This window comes from Denticeps clupeoides, chromosome 4 (genome assembly GCF_900700375.1).
Source record: "Denticeps clupeoides chromosome 4, fDenClu1.1, whole genome shotgun sequence".
Classification (NCBI taxonomy): Eukaryota; Metazoa; Chordata; class Actinopteri; order Clupeiformes; family Denticipitidae; genus Denticeps; species Denticeps clupeoides.
This window is the reverse complement of record NC_041710.1, coordinates 33,670,348-33,697,089: the sequence shown is the minus strand read 5'-3', so window position 1 is coordinate 33,697,089 and position 26,742 is coordinate 33,670,348. Positions and strand designations below refer to the sequence as shown.

Sequence of the window (26,742 nt, the reverse complement as noted above, 5' to 3'; positions counted from 1 at the left end):
ATGACCCCAAAACTGCAGATTTATTCCCCACTTAACCTTGAACGCTTTCCTTATCTTTGTATTATTAAGATTCAGAACACTGACATTTTTTTCAATTGACTATGTTCTTTAAGTGTGTAATGTGTAATTTTGCAATGATTTTATTATAAATTGCTTTCTTAAGAATTGAAGTTCATACAAGAGTGCCAAGTATTCTGAAGTCTACCTTAATTAGCCACCAGTGGACTTGTGTCTTTGAGCTTTACTTTATATACATCTTTTTAGTATTTTGCCGTCTTTGGCTGTGTAATTTTTTTTAAAGATCACCCTCTTCCCCGAGCTAAATAGCCTTTCCCCTTTTTGTAAGTAAAATGTGACATGAAAGTGAAGTTACTTTCATTGTGATGCACAGCGCACACACAATGAAATATGCCCTCTGCATCACCCATAGTGAGCAGTGGGCAGCTATGAAAGGTGCCCAGGGAGCAGTGTGTGGGGACGATATTTTGATCATGGGGACCTCAGTTGCACCATGGCGGTTTCTGATTATTTTCTGATTACCAGTGTGCTTCCTTACCTGCTAGGTCACCATTAACATATGTGCACTTAGAACTATTTAGAGTAGCACTGGCAGTTTAAACTGAGTCTTAAACTCCTAGTGAGCCAATGACAGAAACTTCAAAGCACTACAAGGTGGTCTAATGTGAAATCTCATGTCCACGTCTTTTCAGATTGCAGGTTATGCGCACATACACTGATAGGTGGCAGTATACCAACGCGTAAATAGGGTTCTTCTATAACCTTACAGAAGAAGAAGATCCAAGGCAGATTTTTTTTGTACATATATGACTAATTTATTGTAACTCATGTTTAAATATTCGAACATTGTATCTTGGGAGTTTATGTTGGTGTTTTGGTAATTTACGCTTTGAAAAATGTTGTAAAAGTGGCTCCGCCGCGTCAAACGCATTATTTAAATGCTTTTCAAGAAAAATTCGTCTGTTTATGTCACCACGGGTGACATAAAATGGTCTAGTCCAACAGCCAAGTGAACCCGGATGAACATTTCCTTCAACTTCTAAAGCTAATAAAAGTCCTGTCACCAGTTATTTATTGCGCGCTTTTATAATAGTCATCAAGCTGGCGTCATCAAACTGTTGTTGAGATCGTAGGGTGTCGCCAAAGCTGCTCTGACTTTGTCCGTGTTCGTATGAACTTTGACCTATTTTGCTGCTTTGTACCCTGAGACAAGGGCAACAAAACAACCGGCAGCAGCAGCAGCAGCAGCAGCGAGTTAAACTTCTTCAGAAGGTGGGTCTACCTGGCTGTAATTAATGTCAGTGTGTGATCAGTGTTAATAACAGATTCTTTCACCCCTGCAGATGTCTGCATCCAGGAAAGTAGTGGAGCTGTTTTATGACGTCCTCTCCCCCTACTCCTGGCTTGGGTTCGAGGTGCGTTTTGGTCCGCGATTAAGCTGAATTTGTCTGACGTTTATTTTAAATGTCTGTTTGCATGCTCGTTCACAGGTTCTCTGTCGCTATAGAAATGTGTGGAACATTGACCTCCGGCTGAGACCCACACTGCTCAGTGGAATAATGCAAGGTTCAGGTGAGTTTATGAAAGCGAGTCTAATAATTCATTCCATTTTTATCACAGGAAAAAAAAAATGTGTATTAGAATCACATGCCCATTCATATGCCCATTCAAAAACTAAAATCTTTACATCATGTTTGGTATTCTGACAATTATTTTGCTTACTTACACTGGATTAGTTTTAAATTTGTACTTGACATCCACAAACCTTATATTAAAATATGCACTCTAAGTGAATATCTAACTTTTTTCATCATCATCATTATTGTTGTTGTTTTCCGCATCAGTTAGTAGGAGTTGAGCAGTTGTTGTTAATCATGCTTTTGTTAATCATGATATTTCCCCCACTTTTTAGGTAACAAACCTCCTGGACTGGTTCCTAATAAATTTCTGTACATGGCAAAAGACCTGGGGCGGTCTGCTAGATACTTTGATGTTCCACTTGTCACTCCTGCTGATGTCGCCCATGTCATGTTCGTGAAAGGTGCTTGCTTTCCGCTTCCAGGGTTGCCAGCAGGTCCATGTCAGGGTGGACACTTTAAAGTAGGACAGGATTTGTTGTTTCTTTGTTCGGACTGTTCAATCTCTCTTGCTGGCCATCCTACCTTCTGCTGATTGGTATTTTAAATATATTTCTGTATATATTATGATGTTGTTCTTTTCAAACTAGGCTCCTTGTCAGCAATGCGTCTTCTGACAGCTGTATCAGAGAAAGATTTGGGTCAAGAAACTCGGGTGGAGAAGTTGTCCAGGGAGCTGTGGATGAGGATCTGGAACAGAGATGAGGACATTACCCAGCCTGCTTCACTCTCAGAGGTTCTGTGACACGGTGACACAATGAAATGTGTCTTCTGCATTTAACAATCACCTTAGTGAGCCGTGAGCAGCCATTAAAGGCGCCCGGGGAGCAGAGTGTGGGGACGGTACCTTCATCATAGGGACATCAGTTGCACCTTGGCGGTTAGGGATTCAAACAGGCAACCTTCCGATTATGGGTCTCTTTCCTTACTCACCACTGCCAAATAAAGTACATGTTTTTAATTTCCTCTGAGGTTTATATTTACAGCATTTGACTGACAATTAAATTTTTTTATTTTGTAAATGGCCATCATAGAAATTCTTAGTTGCGCTAAGAGGAAGACCAGCAAGGAGTGAGTTACAGTAGTCCAGTTTGTAGATGACCAGAGATTGGACAAGCATCTGAATAGCCTGTGTTCTAGAAAAGGAATAAATTTGAGCGAGAGAGAGAGACTGGAAATATGAGACAAGTAGGAGAGGGAGTTGTCCATGGTTACCTCAAGGAAGCATGCAGTGGCAGAATGAGAGATTGGAAAATTGTCCAGGGAGGTTTTAAGGTACTTGTGTGAGGAGGAATCAGTTTAGTTTCAGACAAGACATCTGTTTCAATATGTAAAGGGAGAAGAGGAGAGGGTCGAGTACTGAGCCCAAAAGGACACCAGTAGAGAGCTTGCTCCCTTTTTGGAGAGAAAAGGTAGGCGAGGGTTTGATCTCGTCTAAAAATGGTGTTTTACTACAGGCAGCATTGAAGGCTGGAATCTCCAGGCAGGAGGTGGAGGAACTGCTTCAGATCATTACATCTCAGCCAATCAAGGACAAGCTGAAGAGCACCACCCAGGAAGCAATGAATCATGGGGTGTGTGTTTTTTTCCCCCCTGCAACTTATGATGCAACAAATATGTATGGATTTAGGATGTCAACATTTTTAGGATGTCAACTACACACCACTTTCAATTTCTACACTCTTCTCTTCCCTGTAGGCATTTGGTTTGCCAATGACTGTTTGCCACATCAGTGGGAAGCCTGAAATGTTTTTTGGCTCCGACAGATTTGAACTCATGGCTCACTGTATAGGTTGGTAAATATATATATTTGCTTAAACATCACAAGTTTAAATGATTCAAATCATTCAAAATATTTATTCTTGTGTGGTTCATTTATCTATCTAATTATTAATTCTAGGAGAGAAGTGGGTTGGACCTCAACCAATGGCTTCCAGATTGTAATTGAACACCCTGCTGCTTTAATTGAACACACGGTGGAGACAGTATACATGGTGTATAGTGGTTCAAAACAGGAAACTTATACGTGTTCCTTGCTAGTCCTTAAAAATATCACATGTACACTCTTTGATTAAATTTAAACTAAAAAGTGTTCTGATTGTAAATTAAGACACCCAGAGACTTGTAACATTTCTGGCAGTTATGTTGAATATTAAAAATTGCTGCGACTACATGTCTAAAGGTACAACACACATAGCTCAGCCCCTAAAACTGACAGGAATAACATTGTGTTCTGAAAAATCCCAATCTGGATGGATTTCAGGCCAGCAGTGAGAACATTAAAGGTCTTGTTCAATCAAACACAGAGTTTTGCAATTTTTAAACTTAAACAGATTTTACTACCAGAAACATACATCAATTCAACCAACAACAGTGTAAAAAAAAAAAATTGAGATTTGAAATTTCCATGAAGATCCATGATGTGATCCACAAATAAAGATTGTTATAGGAAACATAAAACTTTATAACTTAAATTATTGATAATTATATTTGCCTGACCTCAGATTTCAGCAAATGTTCACATTTTCATGCACAGGAATGCATATGAATGATGTTTAATATGAACCTTAACATGATGTTTACTAACAGTAATTTCTTCATGTACATTCCTTCTTGTATTCCTCTTCATGTTTTCCTCTAGTGAGTCGTCATGTTCATCTGCAATAACTATAATTGCCAAGATGAAATGTAAAAAGTTTACAAATAAATGATTACTGAAGAAATGATTAGACTGCAAAGGTAGATTTCACCTTGAAATCTTATGAGGGGCTGTTTAGGAAATATTTCCGACTTTTGTTACACAATCATATGTGAAACACATACTCATTCACATATGAAACTGACAAGCATGCATTTATACTACTCACACAGATACAGGTGAAATAGACTCTTATGTAACAAACAAAAATTTAACTTAAACATGTGTTAAACGCCCATATAGCATTAGTGAAGCTTTTCACATGTTCCTGTGAGTGAAAACTTTTCAGTATATCCGTAAGGCATTTCAGCATAACCGGAAGGCATTTATATTAGATTCTTGTGTTGCGACACTGCTCTCCCTTCCTGATATTTACATTTACAGCATTTACCAGACGCCCTTATCCAGTGCGACTGACAATCAGTAGTTACAGGGACAGTCCCCCCCTGGAGCAACATAGGGTAACGTGTCTTGCTCAGGGACACATTGGTAGTAAGTGGGGGTTAAACGTGGGTCTTCTGGTTCATAGGCGAGTACCACTAGGCTACTACCACCCTGACGGAAGCCTCTCTGTCTCCCGAGCGCCGCCGCGCTACCAGCCACAGCACGCCTACTATGAATATTCAAATCTTTTTCGTTCGTTTTTTACTTAACTAATTCCTGTGAGTTTGGGCCAATGAAGACACGTATACACTGTGATGTATTGAGATGATACAGATGGAAAGAGAAGGGAGAGCGGTGTCGCTACCCGGTTTGGACTGCGCATGCGGTACAATTATCGCTTTGAATCAGGTCACCATACAAGAATCCGGATATACTGAAAAATGTTCACTCACACGAACATGTGAAAAGCTTCACTAATGCTATATGGGCGTTTAACACACCGTTTAAGTTAAATTTTAGTTTGTTACATAAGAGTCTATTTCACCTGTATCTGTGTGAGTGTTTCATATGTGTGTCCCCCCATTTCACTTGTATCTGTGTGTGTTTCATATGTGTGTGTGTATGTGTTCCACATATGTTTGTGTAACAAAAGTCCTGAAATATTTCCTAAATGGCCCCTCATAAAATTTCACCTCAGTGTGACAAAGTTTTATTCATTTCATGTTTTCCTTTCCTTAAACACTGGGTCCAATCACAGTTCTCAAGATCCATATAAGAAAATGAAACATCATCACTACATCAGTACAAGTTTTGGCAGCAGTCGAGCAAGAATGGTAGGTTTCAGGGAGGAAGAGGTAATGCCGGATGTGTTTGAGGAAGTGAAGTGGACATACGAGTTTTCAGCAGACAAAGAGAAGATGATGAACACAGCAACAGCACAAATGCCTGAGAGTGATGGGGCAGGCAGGCAGAAAAAGAGAATAGAAAGCATGAGGAAGTCTGGAGGGTTTGTTTGTAACATGCTGACAGATGGGATTTATATATTTCATTATATTATTTACTAGTCATTATGTTACAGTTTTTAGTCAGAATGTGTGAAAAGAGGGAAATTGAGACAGACCCAAAACAGACCCAAATCAGACAGACGGAGCTCTGATTTAATTAGTGACATTTACATGCATATGTAAAACAGCGACGTGTCTGAGTGGGAGAAGAGCAGGATGGAGAACAGGTCATGAGAAGGTGGGGTTAGGTAACCAGTGAGGGTGTGACCTGTACAAACACGGGAAAGAAACTGAATACATTTGCGCACACACGCACACCAGTGGCAAAACAGATAATGTCCCTGGACAATTAGTAAAGGCCGACTACCTCGAGACAAAGGCTAAATCCAGCAGCAGCAGGGTGAGAGCTGCTCCTCCACCCCTCCACAAAGACATCAAGATGAGGACAGGAGGAGAGGCTCACACAGACTGAGACCTTTACTCCAAGTGGCAGGTAGGTAACGTGCAGGTGATGATGGTGTTAAATGGGTTATTTGCCAAACCCACTTATTTATGCTGAGAGAAACACTGTCACTGTGATTGTACAGTGGCTATATGGATAGTGTGTGTTTAAGACTATACATTTACATTTACAGCATTTATCTGGAGCAAATTAGGGTTAAGTGTCTTGCTCAGGGACACAGTGGTAGTAAGTGGAATTTGAACCTGGGTCTTCTGGTTCATAGGCGAGTGTGTTACCCACTAGGTTACTACCACTCTATATGGGCTGTCGGTGTGTAAAAATGTAGACAGACAGGTTCTGTGGTAAAATGTGGACAAACTCATGCAAGAATTTTGTTATTTTGTTTGTATGCCAAAAATTAAAAAAATAGTGTGAAGTGAGCGTGAATGTAAAAATGAGGCGGTGCATCTGTTGTGCTCCAGTATTAAATTGCAGGGTATAGAGTATACAAAAAAATGGTCTCAGCGTCATGAGACATCTCAAGGGCTCCATGGGATCAAGATATTTTGACAAAAACCTGATCCTCAGTGTAGATAAAGAGAACATGATTACAACTGAGTTGAACATGTTACCCGTGGTCTAATATTATGTCTGGAACCAGTAAATATGAAGGTGAAATCAATAAGGTGTGAATGGACACCCAGTTTTATTATAAGGACAGGAAATTTAGGAGGACCTCAGAGTTACTGATGCTCTATTACTTCATGTGAGGGAACCCACCAACATACCAAAGTTAAAGTTGTTGCTCTTAAAATGGATCAACACCTACCGGTTGCAGTTAAAGCAAATGTCTGGGGGGCACACCACAAAAATATAATACTGGATTTACAATGTTAAGTTTAATATGTAATATGGCTTCTACTTTGAAAATCTGTGAAATATAGAATTCACAAAAATGTTCACCAACTACATTATACTACAGTACTGTATGTGTATGTTTTAGAGACAGGAGGAGAAATGGCCTACATCCTGGTTACAGCTTGCATTGCTGGTTCAGGGAAGGACATGATGGTTGTAAGAGGAGACAATGAAGTCACACAGGAGAATAATGCTCTGTCATCTCTGTTACACCTAATTTCACAATGCGTTCCAGCAGCTCTAACAATTCAGGAACCAGGTCACTGGAAGATGTCTTGTAGTATTACATTTTCTAGGTATAATCTGAAGAAGTACAGATAGATAGAACAAATGCGTGAAAAGTGATTAACATAATAAAACTATAAAAATGTAAGGGTAAATAAATAAGAATGTAAAGAGCATTTGCAGAATATTTTATTAATGAAATTGCACTGTACAATACAAAACATAATACAGCAGTATTTTACACCACTAAGCCATAACATCATGACTGTTGAAGAACATTGATTATACCGTTACAGTCGCACCAGAACTGCTGTCTCGAAAACATTTACATTTACAGCATTTATCAGCCCCCTGTAGAGTCTTACTCAGGGACATAATGCTACACAATGTGGTAGTAGGGGTGGTAGTAATTTATGGGGTGGTAGCAGCCGAGTGGGTAATACACTCGCCTATGTACCAGAAGACCCAAGTTCAAATCCTACGTACTACCATTGTGTCCCTGAGCAACCCTAAGTTGCTTCATTGTGGGGCAGTGGTGGCCTAGCGGTTAAAGAAGCAAGCCCATAATCAGAAGGTTGCCGGTTTGAATCCCGATCCGCCAAGGTGCCAATGAGGTGCCACTGAGCAAAAGACTGTCCCCACACACTTCTGCCTGGGCGCCTGTCAAGGCTGGCCACTGCTCACTAAGGGTAATGGGTTAAAAGCAGAGGACAGCAGAGAAAGAAACTTTTAAGGGGGTCTGAATACTTTCCAGTCAGGGTGCATTGTTGGGATGGCCCTTTAGGTCCTTCATGATCTCTTTGTTGAGGGCTTGCCACTGTTACCAAACCATCTGGAGATATTTACAGTCAGGATGCTCTTGATGGTGCAGGAATAAACATTTTTGGCTACCCTGATGGTAGATGAAAATATCAGAGTATAACAGATGCTGTTGAACCTTCTTAACCAAGGCGCTCATATGGCAGGAACATTTTTCTCAACTGGGGTCCCTGATACAGAGAGACCTCGTCTGTGCAGTAGTCCACATTCAGAGGAGGGTGACTCCTGGTACCAGTTCTCCAGGTTTGTGGATTCTGCACTCCACCTTGAGGCTTCATAGTTGTTTACAGCAGGGTGCTTGAAACAACAGTTCTGGAGGGGGTGAGGAAGAGGCATGTTTCACCACCTTTACTTCTGAAAGGTATACTTCTCTGAAGAGAAGTTGTGGATCCACTGCCACAGTCAGGGTTGTGTGAGATAGACACAAATACAAACTGGATTCCAAAAAAGTTGGGACACTAAACAAATTGCGAATAAAAACTGAATGCAATGATGTGGAGATGACAAATGTCAATATTTTATTTGTAATAGAATGTAGATGACAGATCAAATCCGAGTAAATTTGAGCATATCGAAGAGCTGGAAGACCAATTAACACTAATTATAAGAAGAGCTTCTCGGAGTGGCAGTGTCTCTCAGAAGCCAAGATGGGTAGAGGATCACCAATTCCCACAATGTTGCGCAGAGAGATAGTGGAGCAATATCAGAAAGGTATCTATCTTTGCATCTATCATCATCAACTGTGCATAACATTAGAGAATCTGGAACAATCTCTGTGCGTAAGGGTCAAGGCCGTAAAACCATACTGGATGCCTGTGATCTCCGGGCCTTTAAACGACACTGCACCACAACCAGAAATGCTACTGTAAGGGAAATCACAGAATGGGTTCAGGAATACTTCCAGAAACCATTGTCAGTGAGCACAATCCATCGTGCCATCAGCTGTTGCCAGCTGAAACTCTACAGTGCAAAGAAGAAGCCATTTCTAAGCAAGATCCACAAGCTCAGGCGTTTTCACTGGGCCAGGGATCATTTAAAATGGCAAAATGGAAGACTGTTTTGTGCTCAGACGAGTCACGATTCAAAGTTCTTTTTGGAAATCTGGGACGCCATGTCATCCGGACCAAAGAGGACAAGGACAACCCAAGTTGTTATCAACGTTCAGTTCTTCTGCATCTCTGATGGTATGGGGTTGCATGAGTGTGTGTGGCATGGGCAGCTTGCATGTCTGGAAAGGCACCATCAATGCAGAAAAATATATTCAGGTTCTAGAACAACATATTCTCTCATCCAGACGTCATCTCTTTCAGGGAAGACCCTGCATTTTTCAACAAGATAACGCCAGACCACATTCTGCATCAATCACAACATCATGGCTGCGTAGGAGAAGGATCCGGGTACTGAAATGGCCAGTCTGCAGTCCAGATCTTTCACCTATAGAGAACATTTGGTGCATCATAAAGAGGAAGGTGCAACAAAGAAGGGCCAAGATGATTGAACAGTTAGAGGCCTGTATTTCTCATGTTTAGAAATAGGAATGCTCTCCCATTCTCATGGGAGAGCATTCCTATTTCTAAACATGAGAAACTGGTCTCCTCGGTCCCCAGACGTCTGTTGAGTGTTGTAAGAAGAAGGGGAGATGCCACACAGTGGTGAAAATGGCCTTGTCCCAACTTTTTTGGGATTTGTTGACACCATGAAATTCAGTTTTTTGGTAAAATTGTGAGTGAACCCATTCCCTTGGGTCAGAAGCCTGACACATGAATGGACTCAGAACTGATGGTAGCGCTCACCTTTTCTTCTGCGGACAAACATTTTTCATCAGAGAAAATGACTTTACACTAGTCCTCAGCAGTCCAATCCCTGGCCTTTTTGCAGAATATTAGTCTGTCCTTGATGTTCTTCTTGGTGGGAAGTGGCTTCTTTGCTGCTCTTCTTGACACCAGGCCACCTCCAAAAATCTTTGCACTCACACCTACCTGCTGCCATTCCTTGTATTTTGGGGATTAAGTTTGTTTTCATGGCAAAGAGGGACTTCATTTGATCACTCTTCATAACATTCTGGAGTATATACAGATTGCCATAATAAAAATAAAGGCAGCAAACTTTGTGAAATCCAGTACCTGTGTCATTCTCAAAACCTTTGGCCATGACTGCATGCAGGAGGTGTGTTTTTATATCCAGTTTTATCTGCTCAAAGCATTTTTTCTTTTGTGCATATGTTCTGACACACTGTGAACTGAATGGTGTTTTGTGTGCTGTGCTGATAGCAGAGACAAAACTAAGCCTGGGTCATCTGAAAAGGCCACACCACAGCTCGCCAGATCAAGACCTGGCACCAGAACCTCTGCAGCTACAGTGATTATATTCAAATCCTCCCATCTTATCACATCTGCCGCTGCCACACTGTACAATTCATTATTACACAGGGATCAAGCCCCAAGTTACACATGATGACAAAACATCATTATTCTTAACAAACATAGAAATACAAACTTCATTTGAAGTAATCCTTCTTTTAAACTAATGCTCCATCCCAAACCAACATTAGGCTATTGTATTGCCTGAAGTGACATCAATACCAATGAGAATCAGACAATAATTACATTGAAATCCTTCCTGTATACTGCACCTTTCCAAAGGATTGGTGAAACTGGAAAACTGAGGGAGGCAACTGGTTACTGATCTTATTTTGTTTTTGGTCAATCTGAAGACCAGTCTTCATGATGCAGTTATTCTGAAACTTCTTCCTGTTTTCCAGGATGTCTGGTTCACTGTGTTCACAAGGAGACACCCTCTGTGGTAAGTTTTGTAAACCTGTTACCACACCATCATCATACAAATCCTAAAAATTCTTAATTTTTCCCATTTTTGCTGATCTGTACACATTACATATACACATACAATTGTGTCAAAATATAATTGCTACTACATCCATACTGTCTGTTTTTCTACTTCATGTGTTTTTCATTTACAAGGGTCTATGCTACCGTACATAGATTACATTTGACCATTTTACAGCCAAACACAATCATTTAAATGATAGTGTTTGTTTACATTGATAGAAATGTTTACATTTTAATGTCTTACAATAAACCCATTTAACTTGCTTCTTGTGACCTGATTCAGAACTGCTGTTTGAAATATATGTTGTGCTCCTGCATGCTGCAGACATCCGTGTGTATCAACAGGAGGTTATTGTGGTGCCAGTGCTTCTGCTGGCGTCATTCCTGGGCACACTGTTTCTCCTGATGCTGCTTCGCTACTGCCCAGAGAAGGTGGAACGTCTACAGCCTGAAAACCGGCCACGGAGAAGCCTGCATGGCATTGATGGTGAGAGAGTGTTTGCCAGATGAGAATACTGTGCAATTTGATTCATTCATTATAACAGCATCACTGCTGATGGTGGACCAGCTTTTTAAGCTTTCACTCCAGGCATAACAACAAAGACCAGCAAGTTTAATTTGTGATTTGGGCTGGATATCCACTAGCTGTGTAGTGTATGGAATAATATGGAGTATGGAGTATTTTAGTTAAGAGCAGTGCTGTGCTGTGCATGCTGTATAGGAGGATTTCATTACTCTATTTGTATGTGTCTCTGTGTGGATTTGTGTAACTATACATACATACTGATATGAAGCAGGCGTGCCAAGGTCATCAGGTTCATATTTGCTGTGATTATTTGTTCAGTTGTTCAACGTGATGGGCAAGATTATACTGCACTACTTCTCTCTTTTTATGTTATATAGATTCACATATTATTCCAAGGGTTTGCTAATGATCTGTGAATCCAGTGAGTTATCAGCCACATATTATATGTATGAAGAGTCGACCAATATTTAAAGATGTATTGCTGTAGCCAGTGTCACTTTAATATGATTGGTGATTTTGGACTAATGATGCAACATTTATCAGATGCCCTTATCCAGAGTGCCTTATAATTGGCAGGTGTCTTATCCATTACTGCTACCCCGTGGACAATCATGATTGTTGAAGAGAAGTTATTAGGCCTTGGCCATGTTAAGTTAGAAGACATTGTACAACCATTAACTCAATTTTGTTAAACTGTTAAAGTTGATAAGAACATGGTGAGTCATTTAATGATACACAACTCTCTCTTTGTGCCTCTCAGCTCCTGTGGGCATTAATCCTCTGGAACACGAGAGCATAGCGATGGACCTGCCATCCTACTCAACTTTTGCACCATCATCCAAAAGTCACTCCAGTGGCTACTCCAGCGACCATCTGGACAGCACCTTCAGTATCAGCAATGGATCCTTCAAAAACTGTGGCTCCTACTCCGGGGCCACAAATGACAGCACATCCTTCTCCTTCTCACCAAGGGAACTTCCACGCCAGCAGCTGCCAGAGAAGTTCAACCGGGTATCTTCTCTGCCTGCTTCCTATTCCATCAAGACAAACTGTGCAGTGTCACTCTACAGGGCACGCATGGACAACAGGGACGTGGTGCTACGAGTGCTTAATGGTGAGAGACATATGAGTTTCAGATTCAGCCCACAGATCCCACTCTCCTGTGATCCAGGGAGTCATCCAGATTTTCCAGATACCATGGGAAACCAGGAGTCCAATGGAGGTTCCACAGGCAGAATTTACATTTAAAAAAAGTTAAAAAAATCCAGGAAGGCCAAGAAATATCCAGAAACATGCAAACATGTTCATTCACAGGAACGATGCATGGTTCAGAATTTTTTTTATGATGACGTGGACTTCCCAATTATTTCTTTTTACATGTTTGTAAATAAAAAGGGTACACAAACCAGCAGTGGTCAGGATAAAAACCAGAACCATAGGTCCAGGTGGGACCTGATGTGCATGTGCTTGATATATGAGGAATACTGTCATCACTGCAACTCAATAATCTCTTCTCTTTGTCTCTCAGACTCAGCCAGTGCCAAAGAGAGGAAGTCGTTCCTGGACTTTGCCACCTTTCTATCTCGGCTGGGGCCCCACCCCTTTTTCCTTGAGTTGATGGGCGTGGTCTCACTGCAGGCACCGCTTATTATTGTCATGGAAGAGATGGAGAACAGAGATTTGCTGGGGTTCCTCTGGAGGTGCAGGCAGGTCAGAAAGCTCAAGCACTACAAATCCCACAATGCAACGCCTATTTGTGTTGGGACTATAAATCAATCAATGTGTGGTAGTATCAGTAGGTTGCAGTGTGAAAATCTGATGAAATGTGGGGAGTTCAGTCATGAACACACCTTTTTCTTTTTAGAACTAAAATGTCCATCTACTAAGGTATTTAAGTTTGAGACCAGTGGATACATTTGTAGTGAGAATATAATAATGTTATTTGGATCACAGTTTTAGACATTTCAGTTCAGTTCTATTGTTTCTTTTCCACAGGACAGCGTTAGTGTTGACGCAGTTTGTGAGATGACTGAGAAGCGCATCTTCACTATGGCCTCTCAGGTGGCTTGCGCTCTGGTGAGTCCCCAGCCAACTCTTTATTGATGTTGGAAGAGAGGGTCCAGTCCTGATCTTGAAGGTCTGGTGCTCTCTCTTTCCCAGGAATATCTGCACAGCAAAGATCTTCTTCATGGCAACATAAAAGCTCGCAGTGTGTTGATCAGCCGCCAGCTCACAGCTAAACTGTGGGGGCTAGCGGGAGTGTATGCCAGGATGACACAGGGAGCAAATCATGAAGATGATCTGGGTAAGAAGAAATGGCAGGCCCCAGAGGTGTTGACAAAGAGACCCCACACTGAAAAGAGTGATGTGTAAGTGAATGAGTCCACCTATTTGAATAATAGACTGCTTATTCATGTTTGCAGAACTGTTTTAATCCATCCATTTGTTATTGCAGGTGGTCCTTTGGGATCATGCTGTACGAGATGGTGACACTTGGTAAATCATCAATGTTCTTCTGTCAGGACACATGTGTACATGAGAGCACATATAATTTAGGCTTTAATTTAGTGATATTAATGGCTTAGTATGTAAAGCTGACATGGTCCCATCACAATGTATTTAAAAAAAATAAATACACTTTATTTCACTTTGTCCTTTTCTTCCACCGGTGTCTGGTTTAGGTGAAGCTCCGTTTGCCGAGATTCCGGTGAACGAGCTGCTTCAATATCACCAGAGGGGAAAAACACTGAAGAAGTCACCCAACTGTTCCAATGCACTGTAAATATATCAATATATAATTTACAATCTTGATGGAAATAATTCACTGACCTCCCCAACACCTTCTAACTGGCCTTCTCCTTTTCTTCCAGTTACGGCATCATTAAGGCCTGCTGCCAGTGGAAAGAGCAAGATCGAGCCTCGCTAACAGAGGTCCGCAAAAAACTCCAATCAGGAGAGAAGAGTGCCAACGACAAGATTGCGTTGCATATGCCCAAGCCAATCAACATTGAACACTATCTACAGGAAGTGGGATACGGCGAATCAAACAGCTACAGTGTTTTCTGATTTGCCATCAGCACATTATGCACAATTGCCAACTAAATGCATCCTGGAAAGACTCCAGTTAAGAGGGCTGGTCTACTGCAGGATAACTGAGTGCACCAATTTTTAAAGATGCATTGCTGCAGCCAGAATGATCAGTCATATTAAAAATATCTGTTCAAATGAACCTGAATGTATAAGAATATATAAACAGATTATAATAGCTTTATCATGTATTCATATGAAAACTATACAGGGTTTTGCCTGTAATGCAAAAAGGCTGAGAATGTAAAAATGACTATGTTTACTAAGTAATTGGGGCGGGGTGTCAATCAATGATCTTATATCATGTGTTGTCATTAAAGTCTCTGTTGTGCCAAAGTTATAGGCTTGGTTTATAGCTGACAAAACCACAGGCAAACATCTTTCACTGCCCTACTACACACACGCATTATATTGCCTATAGGGGCTGCACAGAAAATCATTACTATGAGTTTGATAGCTCATTACAAATATAGAAATGGCTAGCATTTTACTATCAAAAGACCACCGGACTGCAGAGACAGAATTGCTGCAGGCACGGGATGTAGGTGGTGTTACATTTGAGACAGAGGTCCAACATAACATGTTCAGTTTATTGAGTACTTCAGACACTGCCCTGTGCTGACGTCCATACAGACACATTCATACATCAGATACTGCAACACATTCAGATAAAGCTTCTAACAACGTGCTACTGAAAGCATGGCTTCCTGTAAACAGCCTCAGAAAAATAATATATATATATATATATAATTTTTATAAGTAGAAACAGTGGAATCGGGTTCTATGTAGGCTACTGTAGAAAAAAATAAAAGAGTAGGATACTCCACTTCCTATCACTGCTTTTTGTTTGCTTATTTGTAAACCCATGCCCCATTTTTTAAAAAGCAGTTAAAAAAATGGAATGGAGTCCACACTACCAGAACAATCAATGCGCTAACAAGGGTGAGAAAAAGGCATCGTTTTCATATTATCAGAGCTAAACACCCCAACTAATGATTAGCAGAACATCCATAACCAAATCTCACTTCCACACATACACAACACGTCTCAGATTAATTCTTTCCCAAACCCACATTGATAAATCCAAACCAAATGTCTGAAACTTCCAAAACCTGGTGCAGTCCCCTCTCATCTCTTTTTCCATTTTTCAGGTTGTAGATGTCGGCCCACACCTGCCCCTGTCGGCTCTTCTCTTGCTCACTCAGTCTCTTAGATTATTAATCGAGGCGCATATCTTGAGAGCTGGTCCCAGTTTGATGTTCATGGTTGACATGAGATGCTCCTCCTTTAGCAGCAGCAGGGCCTGTCCATCAATCTCTTGTGACAGGAACTGAGAGGCCAGGTCCTCACAGCCTGAGGGGATACACACAGTTATTAAAATAGCCAAGATCAATTGATTTCTCTGTTTTTTAATTTAAACATTAGATAATGCCTTGAAAGCATATACTTCTGCATAACTTGCATATCTGTTTAGATATATATATTTGGAAATTTTAATAGAACGATTTGTAGTTTGTTAATAAAAAAATATTCGGTGGACCTCAGTCTGTTAAATGCAAAAAGATGTATAGCAATGTTTTGGAAGTGGACAAAAGGACCTAAATTCACTTTATGGACAAGGCACTCAAGGCAAATATTATCAGGCCTTCCAATGGAAAAATCACTTATGTTTTAAAAAAGAAAATGGAAAAAATATAGAAACCATTTATGGAATTCATGCCAAATATATGTATAGATCTGTCTGAAGCGAGGATAACTGAGTGTATAAAAAAACCTGCCTGAATTTGTTTGATACTAATGGGATACTAATGTTGTCCGTTTATTCATTTACTGCATGTCTTTCTTAATCTTTATCTTCTTGTGTTTTTATTTTATGTTAAAAACAATAAACATGTTTTGGGAAAAATATTCTTAATATTTTAACTTGTTTAATCCAACTTTGTTGCTTGAATTTTGGCAAAAGGTAATTTTCAATAAAAAAAAAAACTGAAATAATAAGCAAACAATAGAAGCTGTTTTTGCAAGTTTTGCACAGACCTTGCAGAGATGAAATGAAACGGCAAACGTCCTCCACACTCCAGTGTGCAGGGCTACTGGACAGGAAGAGCGAGCCATCCAATGGTAAGCTTCCAGGGGCTGGGGTCTCCAGCTGGGAACCACAGTGGGTAGGTTGGGGACAGGAGGAGGAGGAGCTTAGGGAGACGGACAACGAGTCTTCTTCCTCTTCTTCTCCATCACAGCTCGAGATGTCCTCTGAGCGGCTGGATTCAGAACGACACTGAATGGAGAAGAGGAGAGTTTAATACTGCACTGAAGTACAGCACACAGTGACACAATGAAATGAGTCCTGCATTTAACCAGTCAACTTTGTGAGCAGTGAGCACCCATGAAAGGCACCCGGGGAGCAGTGTGTGGGGGCAGTACTTTGATCAAGGGGACCTCAGTAGCACCATGGTGGTTTGAGATTTAAAGTCTGCTTCTGCACGTATTAGGACACTACACCCATATGCAAAAATAGGTAAAATACTGGGGGCATGTCTTGCTCATTAAGGGCCACCCAACCCTTATTAAAACTGACCTTCACTGGAAGATGCCTTCCAGCTATTTTAGCACAGGCAATTTCTGAACTGCTCCTTCGAGGGCCCCTGCGTCTGGCAACCCCCTCCTGAGCCAAGGACCCTGCTGGTGGCACCCCGGCTGCAGTGCGCTCCCGGCTAGTGCGGAAGTGGTGGCTGCAGCTGACGTTATACCTATGACCACAGAGGAAAAGCTCAAAGAAGTGAAACTTCAACTACATTCTACAACCGGAATCATGGCCACTCTGATTACCTCTTGGCACAAGTTTTGGAACAGAACCGCTTAGTCCCTCTGAACTGGCTGGCAGGAGCAAAGCTCTCGCAGTACTCACACTTCAACACTGAGACACAGGAACAGGGGAAACTCAACACCCATAAGAAACACAGCCTGTTTTCATGCATGCTGCTCCTCACAAGCCTACCTGCTGGGCTTCCGGTCTCTGATTGGATGGTAGGTGGAACTGCCACAGGTACGGGTCCCTCCTGACGCTCCTTGACTGGTCCAGTCACCTGGCAGTTAGCAAAAAGTAAGAACACTGAAATCACATTTTTACAAAACTCTACTGCTTTCGTCTGCCGCAGCGACCAGGGAGAAAAATCAATTAAAGAAGTTTTCTAGAGGGTAACAGTTAAAAACACTGGCTTGGCCCCTGCTTAATGCCACAGTGTCACTGAGAAAGATCTTGGGTTTGCTCCAGGTGACACAACATATCCCAAAGGTCTACACAACATGCTTACCGGAAATGGCTCCGCACCCTCCTGGATGACAAAGCCCTCAATGAGGTGCGTGAGCACTTGTGGCTTCACCACTGCTTGGGGAAGTGGTGCACGGTCCCCCTGACAACCGCCACCCCGTGGCAGTGGCAGTAGGGTTGGTGGAGAGGAGAAAGTTGTCTCTGGAGCTGAGGGAGTGGATACGATATCAGTTTTTTTTTTTGTGCATATTTATTAGATTTTGTATTATTTATTACATGTCATAGTTATAGTAGTACAATACGCAGTGAAATGAATCTTGAACCACTGTTTTGGCTGTGCATAGTAAAAGAATATAGTTATAAAATAAATAAAACAGAATAAAGGGGAAAATAAAATAGTAAAGGTAAGTAAAATAAAGTAAGCAAGCTAAAATGCAACTGACAGTATGGTAAAAGGTACTGCATTCATGCTCATGCTGGAGAAAAAACTTAGGTCAATGAAACAAAGCTCTGTGATATATTTATTATCTTATCACTGCTGAAAACTAGCCAGTTAATGTATGTTTCACTCTCACACATCTGGCTTAGGCTACACATAGACAAGCAATGCATGGAGTGCCCACTGGCCATGTGGGCAGTGCGATGGGCAACAAGCAAACCACTTTATATAGCAAATAATGAAGCAGAAACACAGAAAGTGAAAGGAAATAGTATAAAACATTAGGCTTGCTTAAACTCTTTACTCACCAGAGTCCAAAGAAGGTGCTGGGGACAAGGGAGGGGCAGAGTCTCTTGCTGATGGACAGGAGTGTGAGGCAGACTCAGACAAGCCCTCATTAGTACAGTCAGATTCGGACTTCCTTTTCAGTGAGACGTGTTTACCCTTTAATACAGACCAGAAAGAGGGTGAGATGATGGTACACAAAACCAGGTAACAGCGCTATGTTACCTGAGAATATACAATCTGAACACAAATAATCGTATGAAAGTACTAATGGTGAGGAGGATTATGACATTTGAAAGTGATTGTCATTGTGAAGCACAGCAAACACAACAAAATGTGTCCTTTGCATTTAATCAATCACCCTTAGTGAGCAGTGGGCAGCCATGAAAGGTTCTCGGGGAGCAGCATGCTTTTCTTAGCGGCTCAAGATTCCAACGGCGCCCGCTTCCTTACCTGCTAGGCCACCACTGGCATATTGATTATTCTTAACTAATAACGTGACATTGACGGCATTAAAATAAAAAATAACTTGCATCTCTCATACAATCTATGGGTTTCACAAAACAACTGACTTCTATGGGAACGTCTCAAATCAAGGACCAAGGTTAGTTGTAAGAGAACATAATGCATTTTTAAAGGATTACATACAAGAGCTGCTTTGTATGAAAGATTACATTGCTCACTGCACAGAGCATGAGGGTTACAATTGAAAAGATGTTGAAGTCTATCTTAGAATACTACAAAAATACTGGGTACTGAAAAAAATACATTGATATGCACTGAGTAGTTTTCATATTATTCATAGCATTCATATTGAGTGTTTCCAAATTATTTCCCACCCTGCATACCTGTGACTGCATAAACACAGAGTCTCCAATAGAAGGCGCCACTGTTGAGTTCTGTCCATCCCTGCCGTGGGAGTTTGAAATGGAAGAAGAAGTGGAGGAAGTGTGACTGACTACATTCTGATTGGATGGCTGCTGTACAGACAGGGCACTTTGGGGAGACTTAAGGCACAGCCCACCGGCCCCTGTCTCCACAGAGGCAACCATGGCAACCACACTGGTACTATTGCCACCAACGGGTGGGGCGTCCTGTGTGCAGCAGTTTCGGGTCTGAGCCAGCGCTAACGCCTGGGAGGTTCCCAGTGTGCCTTGTCTGGCTCCCACAAGCTGTACTGGCACATGGGGAGAATGGTGCCCCCCCACCTGCTGGCCGTTGCTGGGAGGTGCAGGTAAGATGGGTGGAGGGTGTCGTGGGGGCATCTGCACAGGCAAACGGTGTCCCTGCATAGTTTTGGGCTGGATAGGGACAGGCGTGGCACTGTGTGGTAACTTTTCGGTCACCCCCCCTTGCTGCATAGGTTGCACCACCAGCGTCTGAGCGCCCAGGTTGGCTTTGGTAGCCATGGTGCCCACCGGGTAACACTGTGTCGAGGTAGGCACACTGGAGGTGGGCACCAGGATGTGAGTGACTGTTGCAGCAGGTGTCACAGTGGTGACTGCACGGGCCTGGCACAGTGCAGAGGGGGAGAGGAGGAGCTGGGAGAGAGGGAGGGAAGGAGTGGGTGAGGAGGAAGGTGGGATGGTGGATGAGGCTGCGCTGCCTGGTACAGGGTTGGTGGCCTGGCTGCCATTCTTGACGTTGGCTGTGGACATGCTGGGAGTACTGGTGAGGGTTGGGTAGGAAGGAGGCTTGGTGCCGGGGAGCTGCTGGGCAGTTGAGCTCTGGTGAGACTGACCCTGCTGCTGCGGTAGGGAGTACACAGCAGCTGGGTGGGTGAACAGACAGACAAATTGGAAGAAGTTACTACACACAATCCATCCAGGTACATGAAAGAAACAATGGAAATACTGCTTGGTGTAAAATTCCTCGTTTTCAGGCTCTAAGCCAGACATACATTTGTCAGGTAGCACCAGTCACATGGTTCTTCCATCCAGTGCATTCCCTCAAACTCCACTTCAGAAGCAGAAGGGTTTGCGGCCTTAATGATTTTTCCTTCATTTATTCTTGAGTATTATTGTTTAAATACCCTGCTGTTGTGAATTCCATTCATCATAATTATTATTTGATATTTCTCAGTGCCATTTATGCAGGAATATGGTTGGGAGTGAATTTGCTATTTGTAGGGTGGGCAAAAAAGAATCAATCAATTATGAGACTTGCCAATGGAAATCTGAGAGAATCACCGCAGAAGCATCCTCCAACAACTACATCAGACAAAGTAATAAAAAGCCCTGGCAATAAAACACCCTGACTCCAAACTCTGTGATGCATGGGTAGAGTCAAAGGATAACGAAGGATAAAAATATGTAATCTCACCATTGTCTTTGCGCTCTGGAAATTCTGTCTTCACTACTGCCATACGGGAAGAGGAGACACAACGCATTGCCAGGTTCTGTGCCTATGCAAGAAAATCCCCATATGATTTACATACAGGTCATAGGCACTAATTATATTGTGGCACTCTTTAGATAATTAGATTTTGTTGTCACTACTCTGCAGACAGGAAGTAGTTCATTACCTGGTCATTGTCTGATTGGCTGCTGGATGAGGTAGGCGTGACTTCCTGCTGCTGTTGCTGCGGTTGTTGAGCAACAGTTGCCACGGCAGCAGTTGCAGTGCCTCCTGGCATGAAGATGAGCTGTGAGGTCAGAGGAGCTCTGAGCGAGCGGTTTACCTGTGTGGTAGATACAGAGAATGAAAGGGCAAACAAACACATTAATGGGTTCTTTTACCTTCTCTCCAGGCTCTACATAAACTGAAGTATTACATTTACACCCTTTATCAGATGCCCTTATCCAGAGCGACTTACAATCAGTAGTAACAGGGACAGTCGCCCCTGGAGCAGCTTAGGGTTAAGTGTCTTGATCAGGGACACAATGGTAGTAAGTGGGATTTGAACCTGGGTCTTCTGGTTCATAGGCGAGTGTGTTACCCACTAATCTACTACTAAAAGAGTCACTCCAAGAATTCCTCTCATAATGCCAGAGTGACAATCATTGGCACAGACTTGCCTACAGCACTCCTGATTAAGTTGTTAATTGAAGTGTTATTAAGCTTCATTTTGAGTAACAAATTGTGACAGCGTTCTCTGACGCTGCAATAAGGATGCACAGTGCACCCATGGATTAAACAAAATGCTCCTTGTCAAAGCCTCACGATCCCAACACAATGTGATAAAACTACCTCATTATTTCGGTTGGCAAGCAGAAAAGTAGCAGGTAAGGAAGTGGAACCGTAACTGAAAGGTTGTGGGTTCAAATCCCAAGCTGCCAAGGTGCCACTGGGGTGGTAGTAGCCTAGTGGATAACACACTCGCCTATGAACCAGAAGACCCAGGTTCAAATCCCGCTTACTACCACTGTATCCCTGAGCAAGACACTTAACTCTAAATTGCTCCAGGGGGACTTTCCCCTGTAACTACTGATTGTAAGCTCTGGATAAGGGCGTCTGATAAATGCCGTAAATGTAAATGCACTGAAGTCCCCTAGAATGAGGTACCATCCCCACACACTACTCTTTAGGCACCTACCGTCGCATGAACCTCTGAACCAGAAGACCCAGGATCGAACCCCACTTACTACCATTGTGTCCCTGATCAAGACACTTAACCCTGAGTGTCTCCAGTGTCTAACTACTGATGGTAAAGCACTCTGCATAAATGACGTAAATGTAAAATACATCTAGTAGACCTACAGCATCCTCCATTCTCTCCATCAAACCACTTTCAAGCCCCAAATATGGTAAAATTAATTCACTTTAATCATTTTATAATCCCTGCTACTAAACCTCTCCTCCATCTAGATTCAGAGCACAGTGCTGTGCTGGCCGTGTTTAGTCTATGAAGGACTTTAGTTGACAGAAATCAGTCATAGTGATGGAAAGCTTCAAACCATAATGTCTGATTAAGTAACATACGTACCCTTAGATACATCTGACCCTGGCCAGTAGAGTTCCCACCAAGCAGCACTGACTGGCTCAGAGCTGACGATGTTACTGAAGTTGCAGGGCCAACAGGTCGGGGATTGGTCATAGTTCCCCCTGCAGTGGTGGTGCTTAGATTGACCTGTATTTATATAAAACCATTTTTTTTAAAAGGTGAAAAAACACAGCATATATTCAGCACAAACCCAGAAAGCAAAGAATGAATACTTCAAACTTCAAACATGGGGTGGTAGTAGCCTAGTGGGTAACACACTCGCCTATGAAACAGAAGACCCAGGTTCAAATCCCGCTTACTATCATTGTGTCCCTGAGCAAGACTCTTAACTCTTGCTCCAGGGGGGGGAGTGTCCCGTGTAAATACTGATTGTAAGTCACTCTGGATAAGGGCGTCTGATAAATGCTAAAAGTTGCCTCTAAAAGTTGAAAAGAAAATGCTGAACCAATACACAGTTTTTAATAGCTCCAGAAAGGAATATATGGTTTTAGGCTGTAATACTCACTGTACAGTGGGTAGTGCTGGTTGCTTGAGACACGCTGTTACTGGGAGAACTGGACTGGCGACTAGCTGCAAGAGTGGCCTGTCAAAAGGTAAAATAATTCAGAATTATCTCAGTTATCTCAACTTGCTGTCAAAAAAAAAAAAAGTCAAGACACTAGAAATCATATATGGTGACATAATAATAAAGTTGACTTTGACTAGGGGGCATAATACATGGCAGGGGTCCATGAATGCTTAAATTAAAGTGCTGATAATTGGCATGTGTAAGTGGGAACATCTACAACAGAGATCAGGTTTGTGACATCCACTGAACCCTTAACAGAGATCTGCCCAGGACTATGAATGTTTTTTTAAAAATCTGTGAAGATTGGTGTGCGACTATTTTTTTTATTGGTTCAGTTCTTTTATAAATAGTCACATTTGTATATTGCTTTTATGTGTTTCAATGCTCTATCCTTTTAACTTATGTCATGTAAGGTCATTTAAGTGTGTTCAATACATCTGATTTATTCATTAATAGAACAAAATTTAGACGGATTCTAGAGAACACATGGAAACTGCGAAAGCACTGAAGTGCACCAAACCTAATATGCTCAATTTTAAAATCTGCTGGAGCCAAGAATGGAACATTCACAATGCACTTTCCTTCTGGCCTCTATAGCGTAATCTTAAGTGTTAATTTTACATTATGTTACACAGCCTTTCACTGTGTGAGGACAGTGCATGCTCACAGTTCACACATGGTGATTTTACCATTTGGATAGTTTGCCGCTGAAAGATAATTTATCTTTCTGTGTTCGAAGGTATTGCAGCATTTCAGTCAGTACCACAAAAGTTCAGAACCAAGGTCCAGATGTTGGTTTGTGTGCGCAAGGGCATACTGCGACGTGTAGGATGTGCACACTCAGCTTTGGTGTTGTGGTTTATACTCATGTTTCTTTCTCTTACCTGTTGCACGGCAGCCAGGTTCTGGAGCTGAGCGTTGTTAATCTGCTGTTGCAACATCAACTGCTGAAAGTACTGGGCTGCGTTGGGCTGCCTCTGCAGAGCCTGCAGGGCCTAGAACATAGAGGAAGGAGACCTGACTCAAATACTGGAATTTTTACAAGAAATACAAACTCTGGGCTACTTATAGATTAATGTAAATATAGCAAGTAAATATTTAATAAAGCATTTCAAGAAAAAAAAAAGCTATACATTGAAACAAAAACAAAAATATACACCCGCACCTGGACAGCCTGTCTCTCATACAGAGACATATGGGCGATCTGAGGGGGGCGGGAACTCCCTCCAGTCGGAGCGCTCCCATTGGCTGAGCCGGAATTCTGCTCCTCGCCCGCTTCCATGATGCCTACAGGCAGAAAACTCTTTCAGAGCGCAAATGCAGACAAACCTGACCACCGCACTGTGACAAAGTGTATAACACGCTTATTAGAGCTAGTTACGGAGCATCACAACACGAAAATAAAGCCACCGTAAAAGTATTCTTATTTGGAAAAAAAACTATGTTACACATATCACGGTATCAAAAAACACCTCCAATGAGCTGTCAGCAACCGGTGATAAATTAGAGGACGGGAGCCGTGATGCACTGTGCAACAATATGGAGGGTTAGCAAGTAGTTTCCAAAGAAAACAATGAACTAACTACAAATGTCACCCAGTAAACACGAACATGGAGAAATATACCACATAACAAAAAAAATCGCCAGTAATAGATCTCTGCCGACCATAGCTGACAAACAACAGACGGGACTCCTAGGCGCGTTAGCCGGGGAAGCTACTCACATCCAGAGCACAGGCTAGCAGCAGGCTGCGATTTTTACCTCAAAGTGATCCTCAGTAATTTCTGTTCTCCCGCCAAATATCACCTGCGCGTTGGTGTGCGTGCGAGTGATGTTTTCATGCAGACTGTTAATTTAACATTTGCGTTGTTTATTCAGCTAATCTTATTAGAACTATTCTCACAAATCTGCAGACAACGGTTCTTGGGCACAGGGAAAGGCTCTAGAAGCCCCGCCCCTACATGGATTTCCCCTCCCTTTCCGGCGCGAAACGTGACGTCAGGACGCAGAGGTTCCTCGCGTCATATAAACACTCACTGAAACTTATTTCCATTAACAGGCTTTTACATAAAGTTTAAATGTCTTATCAGCTCAAGATAATAATTTTGTGCCACATCTGTTGTATAGAGAAAAAAAGGCTCCTTAAAATATAAGGTTCCATTTGTTTAGTCATGAAAAATGACGTACTTACATAATTCTTGAAAAGGGAAACCTTCAGCCCTTCATCCCTAACCATGTATTGACTGCATAAACAGATAAAAATATTTATGTGTAACAAACATATATTATAGCATTTCTTTTATTAAATTCTAAGAGCAAATAACTTTTTTCACAAAATGTAAATATGTATATGAACATTTTTGCCTTCAAACAGAAAAAATAGACAAGTTCAGAAATTTTGAGAAGTGCCAAATTCTGATGGAGGCATGACTGGGTCATGGCATGTTCCAAACGGCAGCTCTTGTGTGATGTTCCAGGGCTGCTATGGTCAGGAACTACCAAAAGTGGTCCAAGGAAGGAAAACCAGTGAATCAGCAACAGGGTCATGAGTGGTCAAGACTAATAGTAATAGGGATTGCAGGCTGATCTGTGCTGTCTTATACTACTGAGATTTCAAGCTGAAAAAGTTTATGTTGAAAGTGAAATGAAGTGAAATGATTGTCATTGTGATACACAGCACAGCACACGGTGCACACAACGAAATATGTCCTCTGCATATAACCCATCACCCTCAGTGAGCAGCGGGAGCAGTGTGTGGGGATGGTGCTTTGCATGTTTTGAACTGCATGGTATCTTTGTGGCACAGAGAAGATCGCTGGCATCCTCCCCCTAAAATGCTGCCATGCAGCGAGTACAATCAGAATACCTGTGCATATTCTGTGAAAGAAGGGGTATATAATCAACTACAAACCAGGGCTTACCAATCAGGGACTGATGTGACACAGGGAAACATAAATATGGACACCCACAGAAAACATCAGGAGGGTCTTGAGCTGCAGTGGTTTCATGTTGATTCAAGCTAATGCAGACCATCAGAACTGGATCATGGGTATTGGAAGTGTCTGGGTTCAAAACAACATGTTGGTGCTCTGGTGTAGTGACTCAAAACAGAGTATGTATGATGACAGTCGACTTTAGGAACCTATCCTCAATATGTCTTTATGCAACAGACTATAACAGACTGCAGAGAGAATTAATGGTACTGCTCCGCCCTCTAGTACTGGTACACTTCAAAATCCAGAAAAGGCTGGAAAAATCATCTTAGACCCCACGTCTGGCAGACGAAACCAAAACCAGCCAACAGTTTGCACTTTTTACATTGTGCTGTCTTGTTTATAACCTGTATATATTTGTTGTACGTCTGTAAATTATTATGTTGCTTGTGAGGCAGCAGGTTAATATTGTTAGGCAATAAATGTGACTCACTCATTCATTTTCCATAACCACTTATGGTCCCAGCTGCCAGAGCCCATCCCGGGACACTGGGCACAGGACTGGGACTCACCCAACCCACTGCAGGGCACACAAATACACACACCATTCACTTAGTGTACATGCCTTTTGATGGAGGGAGGAAACCTGCACTAACCCACACTCTGGACAACTTTGGATGTATGGCTAAACGGAATTCG

At 42.0% G+C, this 26,742-nt stretch overlaps 3 protein-coding genes across 6 annotated transcripts; 2 read left to right on the top strand and 1 right to left on the bottom strand.

The window, feature by feature from the left end:
* The first annotated feature begins 1,042 nt into the window (after positions 1-1,042).
* LOC114789085 (glutathione S-transferase kappa 1-like) lies at positions 1,043-3,956 on the top strand. 2 transcript variants are annotated; one of them, XM_028978162.1, is made up of 8 exons: positions 1,057-1,290; positions 1,362-1,433; positions 1,509-1,590; positions 1,931-2,059; positions 2,246-2,391; positions 3,113-3,229; positions 3,354-3,447; positions 3,556-3,956. In XM_028978162.1, the coding sequence occupies exons 2-8, from the start codon at positions 1,362-1,364 to the stop codon at positions 3,597-3,599; spliced, it is 684 nt and encodes a 227-aa protein (XP_028833995.1). In that variant the 5' UTR covers positions 1,057-1,290; the 3' UTR covers positions 3,600-3,956. The 2 variants fall into 2 exon arrangements, with proteins under 2 accessions (XP_028833996.1, XP_028833995.1); XM_028978163.1 differs by lacking the exon at positions 1,931-2,059 and having other exon boundaries at positions 1,043-1,290.
* A 2,071-nt stretch (positions 3,957-6,027) lies between these two features.
* Positions 6,028-14,940, top strand: styk1b (serine/threonine/tyrosine kinase 1b). 2 transcript variants are annotated; one of them, XM_028977801.1, is made up of 10 exons: positions 6,028-6,234; positions 10,907-10,947; positions 11,317-11,478; positions 12,278-12,631; positions 13,046-13,227; positions 13,513-13,593; positions 13,678-13,886; positions 13,973-14,013; positions 14,199-14,295; positions 14,388-14,940. In XM_028977801.1, the coding sequence occupies exons 2-10, from the start codon at positions 10,908-10,910 to the stop codon at positions 14,581-14,583; spliced, it is 1,362 nt and encodes a 453-aa protein (XP_028833634.1). In that variant the 5' UTR covers positions 6,028-6,234; position 10,907; the 3' UTR covers positions 14,584-14,940. The 2 variants fall into 2 exon arrangements, with proteins under 2 accessions (XP_028833634.1, XP_028833635.1); XM_028977802.1 differs by having other exon boundaries at positions 11,337-11,478; positions 14,388-14,583.
* A 240-nt stretch (positions 14,941-15,180) lies between these two features.
* On the bottom strand, positions 15,181-25,063 carry phc1 (polyhomeotic homolog 1). Of its 2 annotated transcripts, XM_028977799.1 has the most exons (15): positions 24,872-25,063; positions 24,276-24,397; positions 23,995-24,105; positions 23,048-23,125; positions 22,525-22,668; positions 21,124-21,279; positions 20,922-21,003; positions 19,448-20,370; positions 18,623-18,758; positions 17,919-18,082; positions 17,603-17,690; positions 17,434-17,521; positions 17,183-17,354; positions 16,642-16,882; positions 15,181-15,957 (listed from the first exon to the last, which is right to left on the bottom strand). In XM_028977799.1, exons 2-15 carry the CDS (start codon positions 24,390-24,392, stop codon positions 15,806-15,808), a joined length of 2,652 nt encoding a protein of 883 aa, XP_028833632.1. In that variant the 5' UTR covers positions 24,393-24,397; positions 24,872-25,063; the 3' UTR covers positions 15,181-15,805. The 2 variants fall into 2 exon arrangements, with proteins under 2 accessions (XP_028833632.1, XP_028833633.1); XM_028977800.1 differs by lacking the exons at positions 23,995-24,105; positions 24,276-24,397; positions 24,872-25,063 and having other exon boundaries at positions 22,525-22,685; positions 23,048-23,079.
* Between the last annotated feature and the right edge of the window lie 1,679 nt (positions 25,064-26,742).

Excerpts from the sequence above, each read along its gene's own strand:
- LOC114789085 (XM_028978162.1), top strand. The coding sequence starts at position 1,362 with ATGTCTGCATCCAGGAAAGTAGTGGAGCTGTTTTATGACGTCCTCTCC. Across the intron at positions 1,434-1,508 it reads ACTCCTGGCTTGGGTTCGAG|GTTCTCTGTCGCTATAGAAA; the intron begins GTGCGTTTTGGT and ends GCTCGTTCACAG. Across the intron at positions 3,230-3,353 it reads AGGAAGCAATGAATCATGGG|GCATTTGGTTTGCCAATGAC; the intron begins GTGTGTGTTTTT and ends TCTTCCCTGTAG.
- styk1b (XM_028977801.1), top strand. The coding sequence starts at position 10,908 with ATGTCTGGTTCACTGTGTTCACAAGGAGACACCCTCTGTG. Across the intron at positions 13,594-13,677 it reads CTCAGGTGGCTTGCGCTCTG|GAATATCTGCACAGCAAAGA; the intron begins GTGAGTCCCCAG and ends TCTCTTTCCCAG. Across the intron at positions 14,296-14,387 it reads CCCAACTGTTCCAATGCACT|TTACGGCATCATTAAGGCCT; the intron begins GTAAATATATCA and ends CTTTTCTTCCAG.
- phc1 (XM_028977799.1), bottom strand. The coding sequence starts at position 24,392 with ATGGAAGCGGGCGAGGAGCAGAATTCCGGCTCAGCCAATGGGAGCGCT. Across the intron at positions 17,691-17,918 it reads AGGGTGCGGAGCCATTTCCG|GTGACTGGACCAGTCAAGGA; the intron begins GTAAGCATGTTG and ends GCTAACTGCCAG. Across the intron at positions 15,958-16,641 it reads TTTCATTTCATCTCTGCAAG|GCTGTGAGGACCTGGCCTCT; the intron begins GTCTGTGCAAAA and ends GTATCCCCTCAG.